The 16,956-nt window shown below is 41.0% G+C and overlaps 1 protein-coding gene across 4 annotated transcripts in view; it reads right to left on the reverse strand.

Annotated features, from left to right (window-relative positions):
- Window positions 1-16,956, reverse strand: part of ABRAXAS2 (abraxas 2, BRISC complex subunit) — a 57,492-nt gene that overhangs the window by 30,171 nt on the left and 10,365 nt on the right. For all 4 annotated transcript variants that reach the window (XR_014788782.1, XR_014788781.1, XM_084841521.1 and 1 more), the window contains exons 2-7: window positions 13,933-14,023; window positions 13,009-13,045; window positions 11,001-11,067; window positions 6,600-6,790; window positions 3,960-4,079; window positions 3,296-3,380 (exon numbers count right to left, since the gene is read on the reverse strand). Coding sequence is in view for 2 of the 4 variants with exons in the window: in XM_084841521.1 (XP_084697647.1) it covers window positions 3,296-3,380; window positions 3,960-4,079; window positions 6,600-6,790; window positions 11,001-11,067; window positions 13,009-13,045; window positions 13,933-14,023 (591 nt within the window). In the remaining 2 variants the exon portion in view is untranslated. The remainder of the gene's footprint in view (window positions 1-3,295; window positions 3,381-3,959; window positions 4,080-6,599; window positions 6,791-11,000; window positions 11,068-13,008; window positions 13,046-13,932; window positions 14,024-16,956) is intronic.

Genomic DNA, 16,956 nt, shown 5'->3' on the forward strand with positions numbered 1-16,956 from the left:
CATGGCCTGGAGAAATTACAGATGCTTATTCTACCTATAATGCCACAAATCAGGTTTCAGGGACATAACTGGGCAGCTACTTATTGATGTAGCTAGTGATGTCATGGCTCCGCCTAATTGGCACCTAATTTCTGAAAAAGCAACAGAACTGGCAATAGGGCCTGAACCACTTAAAGGGAAGGAATGGAGTGGACTGAAGGAAGGTTTCCATTTTCTGTTTATTTTCAACTGTTTTTTTAAGATCCCTCATCAAGTATTTAACACAAAGAGGCTTAATGCATTATACACCAGGGCCCCAATCTTACAATCAAATACAAAAAAATAAACACCTGCTTTTGAATGCAGCTGCAGAGATTCGGCAGTCTGTCCATTCAGATCTTGAAGTGAGATTTGGACCTAAGAACACAATTTGTCCTCACTGGGTGTATTGGGAGTGCTAACAAGCGCAATGAGGGGGAGACATGTAAACCTCTGCCGCCACCTCATCTCAGTGCGCACCTGGACAATGCAAGGGGAGTGGATTGGCTGCACTTGGGTAGGAGGCAGGTGCAGGAGGGATGAGGACATGGGGCTGGGTGAGACGGAGATCACTTGCAAATGTTTACAAGGTCTGGAGCCTTGGATGATGCAGCACTGGTGCAAATATCATTGCCAATTCTCCTTTCCCCACATGTGCCACACTCAACTCCTGTAGCCATCCACAGAACCAAAGACAAGGGGCCCTGGGAATCTCAAGGAGCAGTAACAGAAAGAATGAGGCTGCTGTCTTACAGCCTGATCCAGTCTATACATGTGTACTACTTAACAACCATTCACACTTTGTTCAATAGGACTTACTTGCAAGACATATGCAGGTGATTGCTGCCCTGCAATCTTAGCCTATGCATGTTTACTATGGAGTAATTTGCACTGAATTAAGGCTGCCTGGCTGCAGGAAAGGGCAAAGGCTATGCCTGGCCACAGAAAGAGTGTTTTCAGTCTGCCTGCTGCTTCACGGTAAGAATCACCGTACAATGATGATCACCGTACAATGCTGGCTCCGCATAGAATCATACTATTCCTGGTTCTTTCCCCCTCTCCCCTTCACAGTAATAAGTCTGACTTACAGAAACTGCTACAAGCAATCCTGACTCTGAGGGGCAAGCTCATATTTTAGTAAAGGAAAAGTTGGAAAATCTGATGTTTTTGCTTTTAGGAGAGGACATTATTGGGGCAAGGGTGAGTTCCATTGCTTACAAATAAAACTGCTGCTCACTCAGCGTGGAGGAACTGAACAGCAGTGCACACTACTATTAGTACAAGAGAGCAGAGATGGGAGGTGGCAGCCAATCAGAGTGGAAGCAGCAGCAGCAGGTGGCTGCTGATTGGATTCCATTGCCGCCTTCTTGTGCCAATCAGTTTCTCCAAGCTGCATGAGCAGCAGCTGCCACATTGGAATTGCAGGAGGCTGCTTAGGTGCACAATGGGTGATTTGGGGTGTTGGAGGCAGTGGTGTGAAGTGAGACTGCACGGTGGGTGGGTGAGGAGGTGCCAAGACCCACCTAGAACAGCACTGCAACTCAGTTTTGGGTCATGAACCATACTGGGCTAAAGTGTAATTAAACTAAATGTTCAACTATTAAACAATGGAACATGGATACTTACCGTGAAGGTTCCTCCTGGTTTGGTGTTAAGGAGGCACCCAACAATGGGTTAACTCCGCCTGTTGCCCAGAAAAGCAGGGATCATGTGACCTAATTTTTTGCCTCTAGGCTTGGTGTTGCTAGACTCCACCCCAGTTCCATCCTGTGGCTAGGCATGAGATAGAGTACAACCTCCTGAGTCCAAAAAAGAAATTTCCTCCCTGATTAGGCTTAGGCAGGAGTGCAGAGAAGAGGGTGCAGCTTACCTATAGTTTCCAACTATGCCATGCGAATCAGCCACTGATTGATGAGGACGTGGTTTGGATGCCTCCATCACACCAAATCAGAAGGAACTACCATAGTAAGCACTGAATGTTATGTTCTCAGATTGGTGTGAGGAGGCACCCAACAATGGGACATGTACAACCTAACCTAAAGTCTAGGAAGAGTGACAGTGGCTGAAACTATGAGGAAGAACATGTTGTATCACTTCTGTCACAAAAGATGCCCCCATGGAGGAATTGAACTTGTAGTTTAATGAAGGTGCTGTCCATGTGGAAGCCCTACATCAGCAATGGGCAAATTGTGGCCCTCCAAATGCTTTGGACTACAACTCCCATCATCCCTCAGCATTGGCTATGCTAGCTAGGTGTGGTGGAAGTTGTAGGCAAAAACATCTGGACAGCCACAAGTTGCCCACCCCTGCCCTACATATTTCTGTAAGGGGTGTGTTAGTAGAGATGGCTGTGAACTTGGGATACGACCCTGGTCAAGTGAGGTGTGATATGGAGATTTTTAGTCAGGTGTTGGGCTTCATGTGGCAATACATGCCTTAAGCCATCTGGCTAAAAGGAGAACTAGAAACTTTTTCCCCCAGGGAAAAAATGGGCCGAAAGGAAACAAGGTGTCAGTGTCCCTGAAGGATTCTGTGTGACACATGTAGATCTTGAGTGATCTGTGCACATTCAGCTGGTGTCAAGCCTGCTCACAAGGATGAAAGGGCAAAATGAGGTTGGAGTTCCCGAGACCTGTGAAATACAATGTTTACTTTTTGTATGAAGGAGGGAAGAAAAGAACAGTATAAACGGGACTTTTAAAAAATACTGAGGTTACATACCTGCCTTCCTTGGCGATAGGGCAGGGGTGGGGAAGGCTTTCTGATCCATGGGCTGGATGACCCCTCTCAAACAATCCAGTGAGCTGGATGACATCACGGGGGTGATGTCACCCACCGTCCAGAGCCTACCTTGCCTTTCTCTGCACATAGAGAGACATGGAGAAAGGAACTTGGCCAGTGCCTGGAGGAGCCATTCCTCCAGGTGCTGGCTGAACCAGGTACCTCCTTTGTGCACTGTCCCAGTTGGGACAGTGCATGAAGGGAATCTTTGATTTGATCTCCGATCAGTGATAGGTCAGAGATAACAGGGGTGATTCTAATCCCCATGGAGAGGGGGACGGAGCTTGCTGCGTGCCAGGAATTCCCCATCCCTGCAGTAGTGGGAGGGAGAACCCATTGTTGAATGCCTCCTCACACAAAAATCAGAAAAGCAAAATTATTCCTGGAACAAGTTTAAAATTTGAAATAAAGCTGGTTTTCTTGCAGTTCTGCATTATTAAAGCACATCAAGTTTATCACAATAGTTGTTGACTGATATTAACATACAAGGAGTTACCTGTACTTTTTCCTGAAGTGCGTTATAAACCTGATATATAGCCCTGATGTCCTTCATCACGCCATCTTTATCAAAAAAATCAGTACTGAAAATAAATCAGAAATAATGAGTTAGAAGAGATCACACTTAAAACTTACTCTACATTTTACCCTTCAATTTATATTTCTTAGAAAGCTATTTATATTTCTTAGAAATCAATATTCCAAGCAACAGTGCATGAACTGCCATGCCTTTTGCAGAGCCAGTTGTTTTTGCTCAGCCTAATATTGAACTGATTAATGTAGGAGAATTTGCTCCCTAAGGTAGCAGAGTGAAGAACTACCTTATTCAATTTAACCCACCCCCAATGTTTTATTGCGCTAACAAAATATAATCATTATATAGTGAAGAGCACATGTCTCTCACTGAACTCCATATATATTCTACACTTGGAGTTCTTCTACAGCTAAAGCTTGGTCCTGTTAACTTTGCTTTTCTTGTGGGGTTGTTTTACCTTGATAAATATTTCCAAAGTATTTTTCTATTTCTCTGTACTGTTTAGAAGACAGTAATCATGAAATAGAAGTAGATAATCAAGGTGCTACATATCTATTCTTGGTTTAAATCTAGATTTATTTGTTTGTATCCCAGAATGGCAATGGTTACATATGAAAAGAATGCTTACCCATGCTCCTTAATAACTTTGGTATAATTTTGTGAAGTATTTGGCACTGAAGAAACCTTGTATTCCTGCTGGCTTGTGTTGCCTAGATTAGGAATAGCAAGTGACACTCTTTGATTATACCTACAGAAAGGTTTAGAAAGACAGTTGTCAGCCTTCATGTAGATTACTTCCGGCAATGTGATCTCTTTTTGAAGAGATTCTAGTCATAGTAATAACCAAGATAACCCATCACCTTAACTGTTCCCCTAGATCAAATTGTTCCCCTAGATCCTATTAACAAGGAGGAAATAAGATTTCACATAGACAGCCGCAGCTGCAAGTTACTAATTAAAGAACAACTGTCTAACTAATTGACTAAGCTTATATTTCCATATTACTAACATCCCAATGTAGGTGCTTTTTTGAGATTCTGAATAAATGCAAGATAGCTTTTGTTTGCTAAAGATATTTATTGTTGGAAAATATTAGAGGACCTCTTTCTTTCACCATTACAGAAACATACTAGAACTAAATTGCTTTAAAAACCCAGAACTAGTTTATCTCTAAATCTCAGCTCCATAGATTAAAGTTGATTTTAGCAAAATGTTTAGTTGATTAATCTATTGAGTAAAGTTTGCAGCCCTATATAAGTAAAACCAGATCGGCCATATATAAGGAGCCAAATTGTAATGGAGTCATTTTCATGACACACAAGTACTATATTAATTTTAATCCCTCTTGCAGGCCACTAAGAAAATCTCTAGCTGCTACAGCCCACAAATCGAAAACTTTTTGTTAGCATAGGGACAGGCAGGAGGATTTACTTGCAAATATACTGATAATACTGCTTCCATTCATATGACTGAGACACATTTGACCAGCAGGACTAAAAAAAAAGAAAACCTTCAAGATACTTTTTTAAAAAGCTGTTGCTGTGGCGTGGTTCGTACGTAACAACCCGGCTCTGGAATGAGCTCCCTAGTGAGGTTCGCCTGGCGCCTACATTGTACTCCTTTCGGCGCCAGGTGAAGACCTTTTTATTTTCCCAGGCATTTTAGCATTTTAGCTTTCTAAATTTTTATCTTTGCTGTTTTAAATCTGTATTTTAAACTCCTGTACTGCTGCTAGGTTTTATTGTGGTTGTATTGTTATATTGTGGTTTTAATGTTCTATATATTTTAAATTGTTTTATTGTGTGTTGTTTGGTTTTAGTTTTTGTGAACCGCCCAGAGAGCTTCGGCTATTGGGCAGTATAGAAATGAAATAAATAAATAAATAAAATAACAACCACCCATGGGTTGTTGGGGTGAGTGCGAGCAAGCACACTGCTTCCCATGCACCTGCTGCTCCCACTTTGCTAAACAGCCCAGGAACGGTCCATTCCTGGGTTGTTGGTCATGACATTTGAACCCTGCACTCCAGGTTAGTGAGGGTTAAACAACCCAGAATTTTAACCCAACAACTAGCCATGGGTTCACATTCTGGGTTGTTTAACCCTCAACAACCCAGAAGTGCTGGGTTTGGATATCATGACTAATTATGTATGAACATTCCTGCGCTGTTTAGTTGCTCGCACTCAGCCCTACCAATTCACGGGTTGTTTCACCTATGAAATGTTGTTACATGCAAACCAGGTCAACCTGTAATCCAATATTAAGTCTGACAATGAACCCAGTATTTTTCATATATAAGCTATACTTTCTGGATATTCTGCTTAGAATCTGCCATCTAATTTCAGGAACAGCAAGACAGCCTCCAAAGGCTGGCATACTGCTGGCGTACTGCAAACCAAGGCACTAGTCTCAAGCACCATCTTTTAACTTCCAAGAATGCCACATGGGCCCCACGTGGAGCACCAGCACTTCATTCTGAAGCATGCCCAGAAAAACGAAAAAGGTAGGCTAAAGGTGATGGGGAGCATCACGGAGGGCTAGAGGGGATGGCAGGGAGTGAATGAGGGTGTTTTGCCTGGCTTTCTGTGCTTTGCCTGGCTTTCTGTGCACACACACAGAAATGCGAAGGCTCAGGGAGAAAAACCTGAAAAAATTTATTTCTCAATTTTCCAATTTCTTAGGTTTTTGAGCACGTTTCTTTTAACCTCACGAGTTTGCCTTTGGGAAATGGGTGTTTGTGACTGGCCACACGTGCTATGGCAGCCATTTTGTGAAGGGGCAATCTTCCTCATGGCAGCCACTGTGTGAAAGCACCCACCACATTCTCTCAAAACCCCAAATATGAACACAAGCACAAAAAGGTTGGGGACTCCTGTCCTAGTTCAACACTATGTGTTGGATTCAAACTTACTCGTATTTACAGTAGACCCTCTGAAATCAATGGGATTTAAGACCAATTGATTTCAGTAGTCTACTTGAAGCCTAAGTCTGGTCCAACTCTTTTTTTTAGCACTAGAAACTGCACCAGCTATTTTGTAACTGGATCCAACTGAGAGCAGCTTCAAACATTCTAAACAAATAATAGGAAAGGGAAAACGATCTGTGAATGCAGAAATGAAATTATTTTGAACTCCTCCAAAGTAGTGTTAAAACAAATGTCCAAATATATCTGGATGGATCTGAAATCTATTGCTGCCCTTATTACTCATCTTAATCAAAATGTGTAGTTGGAACAAAGTGTTTTTTCTACATCCCAGGAATTGTTTACCTTCGGTTTGGTCTAAAAAGAACATATTCTAAAGCATGTGTTGAGTTATTCGCGGTGGAGATGAAACTGAAGAGAAGGAAGACAAGGTCAGGCACTCCAAGAATCTGTGTCAGCTGTTTATGGATGATGTGTTCTCTATATGACATTTGTTGCTGAGTGTTTCTCCTAAATCTGTACCATCCAATAACATTCTACAAGGGATAAGAGGAGAATGTATTAAGGACAATAACTTTATCTGTTGATATTTTGGAAGTACACACAATACAGATAAACTACTGGCACCAGAGTTCTTAAGTAATAATTATTCTGATTATAGAAACAAATATGTTCCTGTGCTAATGTGTCACTTAAAAAGCAGACACTGTAATCTACAGAACATGGAATATTTTCATGTTATCTATAATCCTATGTATAATGATGGTTTACATTTTGTAATGATGGAAATGCCTTCATTTCATATGTGTCAGCAGATCTCATCCAACTTTGAAAGCCAATAGATCTAGGCTAATCACTCACGTGTTATTTCATGTGGAATATACAGTCAGGGCCAGAAATATTGGAACAAGGATAACTGTTTTGGCAGTTGGCCTCTGTACATTGAAGTTGAAAGGAAACACACACAGATGGGAGCGAAGTCAGGACTTCCAGCTGTAATTCAAGGGGTTTGACAAAAGTGGGGCACTAACCATTCAGGAAAGAGTCAGTGGCACCCCCCCCATCGTTGGTGGCTCATAAGTAATGGAACAAACCAACATCATTTCAAACTGAAAGATCGCCTTTGATAGCTGGATGAAAATCCTTGCAGTCAATGATTGCCTGAAGTCTGGAACCCATGGACATGACCCAATGCTGAGTTTCCTCCCTCGAGATGCTTTGCCAGGCCTTTACTGCAGCTGCTTTCAGCTGCTGCTTGTTTGTGGGTCTTTCTGCCTTCGGACTGGTCTTCAGTAAGTGAAAAGCATGCTCCATTGGGTTGAGATCAGGTGACTGACTTGGCCATTGAAGAACATCCCACTTCTTTGCCTTCAGAAACTCTTGGGTAGCTTTTGCTGTATGTTTTGGGTCATTATGTATCTGCAATATGAAGGGGCGTCCTATCAGTTTGGCAGCATTCGGCTGAATCTGAGGAGAAAGTATAGCCCTATACACTTCAGAATTCATCCTGCTGCTTTTATCAGCAGTCAGATTATCAATCAACACCAGTGACCCGGTTCCACTGGCAGCCATACATGCCCATGCCATAACTCTGCCTCCACCATGTTTGACAGATGATGTGGTATGCTTTGGATCATGAGCTGTTCCTTTCCTTCTCCATACTTTTCTCTTCCCATCATTCTGGTACAAGGTAATCTTGATTGCATCAGTCCAAAGAATCTTATTCCAGAACTGGGCAGGCTTTTTTAGGTGTTTGCTGGCAAAGGCTAATCTGGCCTGTCTGTTCTTGAGCTTTACCAGTGGTTTGCACCTTGTTGTGAAGCCTCTGTATTTACATTCATAAAGCTGTCTCTTGACTGTAGATGTTGACAATGACATGCCTACCTCCACAAGAGATTCATAAAGCTGTCTCTTGACCTGGCTAGATGTTGTGAAAGGGTTCCTCTTCACCATGAGCAGAATTCTGTGGTCATCCACTTTAGTTGTCTTCCGTGGTCTTCCAGGCCTTTTGCTGTTGTTGAGCTTGCCAGGTAATTCCTTCTTTTTCAGGATGTTCCAGACTGTTGTGTTGGCCACTCCCACTGCTTTTGCTGTCTCTCTAATGGGTTTATTTTGTTTCCTCAGCTAATGATGGCCTCCTTCACTCGCATGGACACCTCTTTGGACCTCATGTTGGGAGTTCCAGTGAACAGCTACCAAATGCAAATGTAACACTCAGAACCACCTCCAGGCCTTTTATCTGCTTGATTGGTCATGGGGTACCAGGAAACAGGCCACACCTGGCCGTGAAGCTGCTTGTCAGCCATTCCTTCCATTACTTATGAGCCACCAACGATGGGTGTGTGCGTGTGTGTGTGTGCGCGCGCCACTGGCTGTACTTCCTGAATGGTTAGTGCCCCACTTTTGTCAAACCCCTTGAATTACAGCTGAAAGTCCTGACTTCGCTCCCATCTGGGTGTGTTTCCTTTCAACTTCAATGTGGTGGTGTACGAAAGCCAACTGCCAAAACAGTTATCCTTGTTCCAATATTTCTGGCCCTGACTGTATATACCACATGAACTGGAAAGAATAAGTTTAAAAAAAAACCTGGAACACTAGTTGTTCTGACTTTTTACAGCAGATTGCTGATGAAACATTTATAATAGTCAACAGAGTTTGAGAAACATTATTATGTTTAGTGTATTTATATGCTGCTTTTCCCAGCGTAAACTGTGCCCGAAGTGGCTTTAACTTTAAGTTATTGTCAAAGAGCATTTCATTTGAAAAAACAATTACAAAACACATTTTAAGACAAAATAAATACAACACAAGCTAAATTCAATATGAAATTATCTAGACTTAAGAAATAACAAGTACAGAGCAAAATCGAAATTAACAGGCCAATGTGGTAAAGTTATAGGTGCTGGCAAATTACAAAACAAAGTGGACATGTGCTGAAGAGACTGAGGCTCAATGAGCTTTGTTTTTATGTAAGGCTGAACTGATTGTCACAGTCGGGAGGCGGCATCACAGAGGAAGAAGAGCAGGAGTGAGTTCAACCTGAAAGTTAGATCAGCTTCTGACTAAGCTAATTTTTCTTTACACCTTTTCTTTGGCATTTTTGTTGTTGTTTTCAACTAAAATGACATTAAGTTCCCTTTAACTGTTCAGTGATTCCAAACAAGCAGTAGCAATACCATATTAAAGAGGCCTGCCCTTGATATTCAGGGACAGGGGATTTACACGTCACTATCTAATCTCCCTTTCTTGGCAAGGATGCTCAAGTGGGTTGTGGCTAAGCAGCACTACATACTCCTGGATGTATGGATTTAAATCTGTTTCAACTAGGCTTCTGGGCTAGGGTATGAGACACAGGCTGACTTGATCAACCTGGTTGACTAGCTGGGGACAGCTAGCCTGTTGGTTCTCATGGACCCACCAAGTCCCTTTTGATACTATTAATAATGGAATCCTTTTGAAATTGACCACATAGATTGGAAGTACAGAGGCACTCTAAAGGGGTTCTGGTCCTACCTCAGTGGAGTCACAGAGAGTGGTGCTGAAGGATTGTTCTTTCCTATGGGAGCTCTTGAGTGATTCCACAGGGCTCTATCTTTATCCCATGCTTAACATCTATATGAAACTCCTGGAAGGTGTTGTCTAATATTCTGGAGCAAGTTGCTGATGCCATTCAACCCAATTCTATTTCTCCTTTCCATCTGAACTAGGTTTGGAATAAGATGGAGTTTCTCATGATCAGTCCCATGGATCCTACAAGACCTGGTCCCTGTTCCTCTGCCTGGCACATTTCCACCTGGCATGAAAAAGTGGGATGCTGACTAACAGCAGCTACAGAGGCTGTTCAACATGCCTACAGAACAGCGAAGTTTAGAGAGCAACTCTTAGTTTGGGATAAGATTATTTTTGCTGCTAGTTAGATTGTTTTTGCATTGCTTGGCCCCACTATGAAATATCAGTAGATTAAATTTTGTCTTGTAAAGGTTGCTGAGTCATCTTCAAATGTTTTATTATGTAAACTCTTCTGATGCTGTGAGTTGCTTTGAGCATGGTTTACCATGGAAAAGCAGCATACAAATAAACTGATGGAGGTCCTAGACCAAGAGAAGTGATAAGACTTCCCTCATCCTAGATCATGACCTTCTCCTAAATTTATAGGTGGAGTGGTGGCCAGGAGCATGCTCTACCAGCTGTGGCTGTTATGTGCGAGCAGTACCCCTTCTTGGAAAGGAGATCTTGCCACTGTTGTGTGCCCTGGTAACCTCTTGAATACACTACTGTAATGAGCTGTACGTGGAGTTCCCCACTAAAATAACTCAAACTTCAGTTGATACAGAATGGGATAATCAGATTAACACCTGCTATTAGACAATGAAGTATCAATTCTGCAAGGGTACCATTGGTTACCAATTTATTTCTGAGCCAACTCAGAGGTGTTCTTACATACATTTAAAGCCCTGTAAGTTACAAGTCCACATATTACAGAAAGAAAAGCAGGGTAAAAAAAAAAAATCAAATCACCAAGGAAGAGGCCTCTATAAAACCTTCTTTTACATATAGCCCAATGTGACCCAAATATTTCTTATATATACCTGACGCTGTACCAAACGTACCCACACCACTTCTCAAAACCTGCCTTAGCCATGGGCACTGCAGGTCTAAATATTTTAAGTGATCAAACTTTAAGTACTTTTTCTTCAGCCCTTATTAGTTGCACAGGAAATTTTTCATAAGGATAGGTAAACTTACTTTTCTCCGATCTTTAAGAATCCTGTCCAAATTCTCTTCATTGACTTTGCCTGCATAGTCATAAAAGCTTAAAAGAAAAAAATGGAGGTTTGGCTTACATATCAGATCAAAATCATGTGTAGTGAAACAAAATGTACTATATGGATTGTATTGGCATACCTGAGCTGAACAGACTACTCATTCGCTACATCCATATATGATCCTAATCATATAGAAAAGTTGTATGGGATGCTTAGATAGCTATGTTATGAAAACTATCATCCTCCCCCCCCTAAAGATCTGTTACTATTTAGATGTCAAGTGAGTCACATGTAACAGATGTACAGATAACCTATAAAAACTGCACCTCTCTCAACTAGTTAATGAGAAAATCCTGGCATGGAAGTCTGGTTACATGCATGTTACTTACACTGTTATTAAAAAGGAAGGAGTACAATTGCAGGAGCAGCATTTATACCACTGGGCCTAAGCATCCTTTTGACAAAGGCAAATGCCTACACTGCAGCTTAGTATTAGTTTGTTCCTATGTGCCCATCCAATGTGCCGGAGAATGTGGGAGCCACTGCGTGCAGGAAAAAGTTATGTGTGGACAATGCATATACTTTGTATGCAGTTGAGCCCTGCACACTTTTTATCCAATCTTATCCACATTGAACAATAGGGAGAGATGGAAATGTGAGTATGCAAGCCACGCATGCACATCCTGAGTACACACATTTATGCAGCACTCCAACACCCCACTCTGTATAGCGTGCACACACACACATATGTTTAAATGAGGATATTTTCAAATATTTTCACAGATCTCAACGTGAGATTGTCTTAAAGTAACATAACTAATACTAATAATTTCTCTTAACATCACCAACACTAATAATTTCATGATTATAATACAACTTTGGATGACAGAGAAATGAAAAAGAACTGGATGGGAATAAGACAATTCTAGTTTATAAATACATGCTATAGATAATTTTATACCACTGCCTCCATTACAAACAGTTATACATTAAACACATGCAGAATCAAATTCATAGCATACAGCTCATGGACTCTAAAGAGAGATATGTAGAATTCTGTGCACTTTGAGAGTCACAAAACAGCTGAACTTAACCAGCTGAAAATTCTGTTACTAACCACCTGGTACAAACAGGAAAAACTGGCTTCTCTGTTATTGTTTTAGACAGAGTTTATCCAGACATTCCAAGAAATGCCTAATGTATTTTTTCTACATCTTTAAAAGGACTTAGTCCTTTGTTTTAAAAATGGTGGCTTGCAAGTTGACACACAATTAGGGTGGTATCCAATCAACCACTCCCACCAATGGAATGAGTTCCATCAGGGAGGACCCAATGCTGTCTCCCCCACAACACACTTAAAATCTGCTGACAGGTGTTGGGCGACCCTCCAGAGCATATTTGGGGGGCACAGGGGGAGGAGGGGAGGAGAAAAGTCCCACTGCACAAGCAGAAGTCTGCTTGTGTAATGCTGGATTTTGCCATTTGGTAGTACTTTTTAATGTGATGTACCGTATATATTAAAAATCATGTTTATGACATATTTTGGCCACGTAATGTGAAGAGAAAACTCCCTGGAAAAGACCCTGATGCTGGGAAAGACTGAAGGCAAAAGGAGAAGGGGACGGCAGAGGATGAGATGGCTAGACAGCATCACCGATGCAATGAATATGAACTTGAGCATGCTCTGGGAGAGAGCAGAGGACAGGAAGGCCTGGCGTGCTATGTTCCATGGGGTCACGAAGAGTCGGACACGACGTAACGACTGAACAACATGACATACAGAACTTCCACTTGCATTCAAGATTTCCTTTTGTTCTATACAATTGTTTCCCCTACTTTGCATTACATGTTCTATTGCATTTTTCTTATTTAAATAACTAGGCTGGATGCTCATTCTGGTCAATATTAGGGAACTGTATTAATGCTGGATACAGCCCACCTACTGCTGGCAAGGGGCGGGGAGGAAAGAGGTGACAAAAGTAACTTACCTGAAGAGTTTGGAACAAGGCTCATGATTATGGACTTCTGTAACAAGAATGCATATTTCAGTTACACAAGACCAAGGGAAAAGCTACAGAGATGTACTCCACATATGTTTTTTCCCCAAGTTGCAGACCAAAAGCAAACCACTTATGTTTCCCAGGACACGATGCCTTAAAATCTAAGAAAAATTCCTAATGGCCACAGCAGCACATCCCTGCAATGTGTGTAGACTTATAGTCACTCCTTAAATTTAATCCAGTAATTTAAGGCGCAATCCTATGTGCGCTTAGACAGAAAAAAGTCCTACAACTCTCAGCATGGCTGGCTGGGGCATGCTGGGAGTTGTTGGACTTTTTTCTGTTTAAACACACATAGGATTACACCCTAAAATACTTGTCCATAGGCACACAATATCAGTGAGATTATCTTATACAAGCAATTGTTTCAATCAGTTGATTATAATAGAAATAATATAAAAGATGCTCTTCTAATGATAGTGGACCAAAATATTGCATCCAGATATGTTTCCATGTTTCCAATGCAATGCATCAAACTCCTTTCTCCTTAGAAACTGAATAATGTTTTAAACCACCCAAGTGTAAGGTAAAAGTCTGCAGTTCAGCTGGAAATCTGTTGATTTGGAAAAACAACATGCACTCAGGTGCACATGGACACAATCATGACCTAGCTGCTCTTTATTTTCTTTTTCAGAAACAAACCAAATGTACACCTGGGACTTATCATATCCCCCCCCCCCAAATATAAATCAAGTGGCACTAGTGAACTAAGTTCCATACGTTCCTATGAAGAAACTTACTGAAGTCAAACTGACTTGACTCTTTGACCATTCAAAGAATTGATCACCTGCTAAGCACTAAACCCCAGGAGTGTAATCTTGTACTATCAGAAAGAAATATAGTGTGACTTACCAATTACTTGAAGAAATTCAGTGTTGCTGATTTGTGAGTCACTAATACTAAATGTCTCCTCTTGTCTTACCTCTCCCAACAGAAATCCTTCCTGCAAAATGGAAGAAAATGATTATGATTAATGACAGGAAAAAACTCTTACAACTGTACTCCATTTTGTTTTATCTTCATGCAGTTTTCACAAGTATATGCAAGTGAAAATGTTAAATGATCCCATCTGGAAAGTTTAACTATCAAAACAGCTGACTATAGGAAAAGGCTGTATTACAAGACAGTAGAATTTTAGTATAGGCAAGGGTCCCCTGTAAATCCCAAGTGATTTCCATCAGAAAATCCTAAAATCTAAAGAAGCTGTATTTACCTTTTAAGTAGATCCTCAAACATATGGATTTTGTGAATAAAACCTTGAAAAGGAATTGCAGTATTGCAGGCCAAGATATGCTCAAACACATGTACAATGGCCTCAATATCTTAAAAAAAAAAAAAAGAGGGAGACAGAAGCAGCTTTGAAAGAAAGGATAGGTGATGCTTAACCTTTGTCTTGTTTTCAGCTTCTCCACTAAAAATCCCAGTCTATAGACTGTTCTTCCTCAAAAGTTGTGTTTGACATTAGAAAAAGGGGATGGAATAGAGAAGCTGCAGCCAAGAAAAAGGGTCAAGCACTTCCTACTCCAAATTCCCTCCTCCTGATGCTGCTTTTCTGAAAGCTATCAAGACCACCTTATCTGCACTTGTGCAGCTCTTGTGTAACATGCATTGCTCAAAAGCAATATTCAAAGCCAGTGTTAACATCTTCAATGCTCCTGTCTATTTCTATGTTATAAACTGTCTGGACCAATTTCTAAAGGATTCAGTCTAGACTGGGAAAATGGGAGAGCCGAGAGATCAGGCAAGCCTGTTCCAAGGATATCTAGATTAAAAGTGCAACTCAGTCAAAGGAGTCTCAGCCGCAGAGACATACATTTTCAGCTCTTAGCAACAACTCTATATTTGTCAGATAAAAATAATGACCAATATAATATAATTGGTTATATGAACATACCAATAACTTTGCAAGCTAAGTAATCATGAATAACTCAGGATAACACTTCATGCATCTGATGAAGTGGGGTGCACTCCACAAAACCTTATGTCATAATGTCACAAGTCTCTTTTTTGTTTTGCCGCAATGGACTATCATGGCTACCCCTCTGATGTTATCAATGAAATACATTCATACATCAAAACGCTAGTGATGCTTCACAGTGAGCTTACCCAATGAATTATGATGCATCAGAGGATACCAAAATGCAGGAAATAAGGTAGAGCATACAATTAAAATGTGTTATTTTGACATTTTTGTATTTTTTCTATATAGTGTAGATTACTTTCAGTTTTAGAATTTTCATCATGGGAATGGCACTACAATGACATATTAAAACACAATACCAAATATGTCATTTGGGCCTCATGTTGAACATATTAAGCAGGTTGATAAAAACAAAGTTGGGGACCGCTGCTTTGCTTTATGAGCAGCATCTACTTCCAATCCTCAACACAAGAAATATATTAAGACTATTTTCTTCTTTAGAGTCTCATATAAAGTAATGTGGATTGTAGACAATTTTCAGATCTACGATTAGTCAGACATGACCCAGAAAGGGCCAGATAGTTATGAAAATCACAGCTCAAAGACCAAGATAAAGCACTCAGAGTAGAAAAGTCTTAATAACATTCTAAATTATCTTGTTCTCTGTAATCTCTCCTAAGCACAATGGAACCTGAAATCCAGGCTCTTCATATAACAAAACAGGAAGTTCCTTGGTCTTGAAAAAATAATGTGTAGAGCAAAGTTCCTTCTAAAACAGAACTAAAAAGTGACAGCACATACAAGAGTCTAATTCATATATACAAAAGCCACAATCCAGCAGCTGCGAACTGAAAATGTGGTCAGAACATTCCTATTTTTGGCTTTGGAACAGCTTGTGCTTCCAGAACCTTGTCTTCCATAGCAAACAGGAGTCATTGGATCAGGAGCCAAAATTGTTTAAGTTGAAAAGAATAATGTTATACTAAGGACACAAAGACTGGGTTCGGATGTCAAGATAACCCACAATAGGTTAAATAAACCACAATAGCTTATTTAACTCATCATTGGGTATTGTGTTGTCTGTCGAGAATTTTTTAATCCATGATGGTTTCTTTGGCTGAAATAACCCATTCTGATAACCCATAGTAGGTTAAATAACCCTTACGGCAGATCATGTTATTGTGTCATCTAGTACTCACCATGGCTTATTCCGATCGCCTACAGAGTCAGCTGGCAAGAGCAGCCAAAACCGCGGACACCACTCTGATCCAGCCTACAGATCCTTTTTTCCTGAACTCTGACAAGCAGCCCCGGGACAACTGCAGCCAAACAAGCACAGCATTCGCTGATACCACACTACAGTTACAAAATGACAGCGTTCCCTTAGTACAGTGAAAGCCTTGCGCTACTGCACTACGCTGCTACAGTGAATTATAGGCTTCCTTGATCGCTACTTTGAAACTTCAAAAGCTTGGGAAATAGGGAAAGAATTGCTCCCTTTTTCATGAAGTGCAGTTCTGCAGTTATCCACTACAGCATCTTAACGCTCCCCATGAGGGGGCCCCAGCTATGCAAGTTCATGCCATTCCAGCAAACTATCAAGGGGCTAGACTTCCTACTCCCCTTTTTCTTTTTCTGGCCTGCCTTCCCTGATCACATGATCCTGCAGCTGTGAAGTAACACAATGCCAGCCTTGCGCAAAACAAAAAGAAGTCAAGAGGAAAAGATCCCTGTTCACAACTCTGAAAATGAGCAAATCTAGAAATGTGCAAAAGTGCAAAGGAAAGATTAAAAAAATAAAGAGGAACAGAGACAACTACAGAATAGAGGAAAATTAATCAGGGAGTGCTGTGATTGTGCAGCTTTGCAGAAGCAGGATCATGCTATCTGGGAAGGCTGGCGTTTTCATCAGGGGAGGCTGTCTGTGTGTTTTCACTACTCAAAGTAGTTGCACG

Source organism: Heloderma suspectum, chromosome 3, assembly GCF_057233095.1.
Source record: "Heloderma suspectum isolate Gila_16-S chromosome 3, 16-S_ref, whole genome shotgun sequence".
Taxonomy (NCBI): Eukaryota; Metazoa; Chordata; class Lepidosauria; order Squamata; family Helodermatidae; genus Heloderma; species Heloderma suspectum.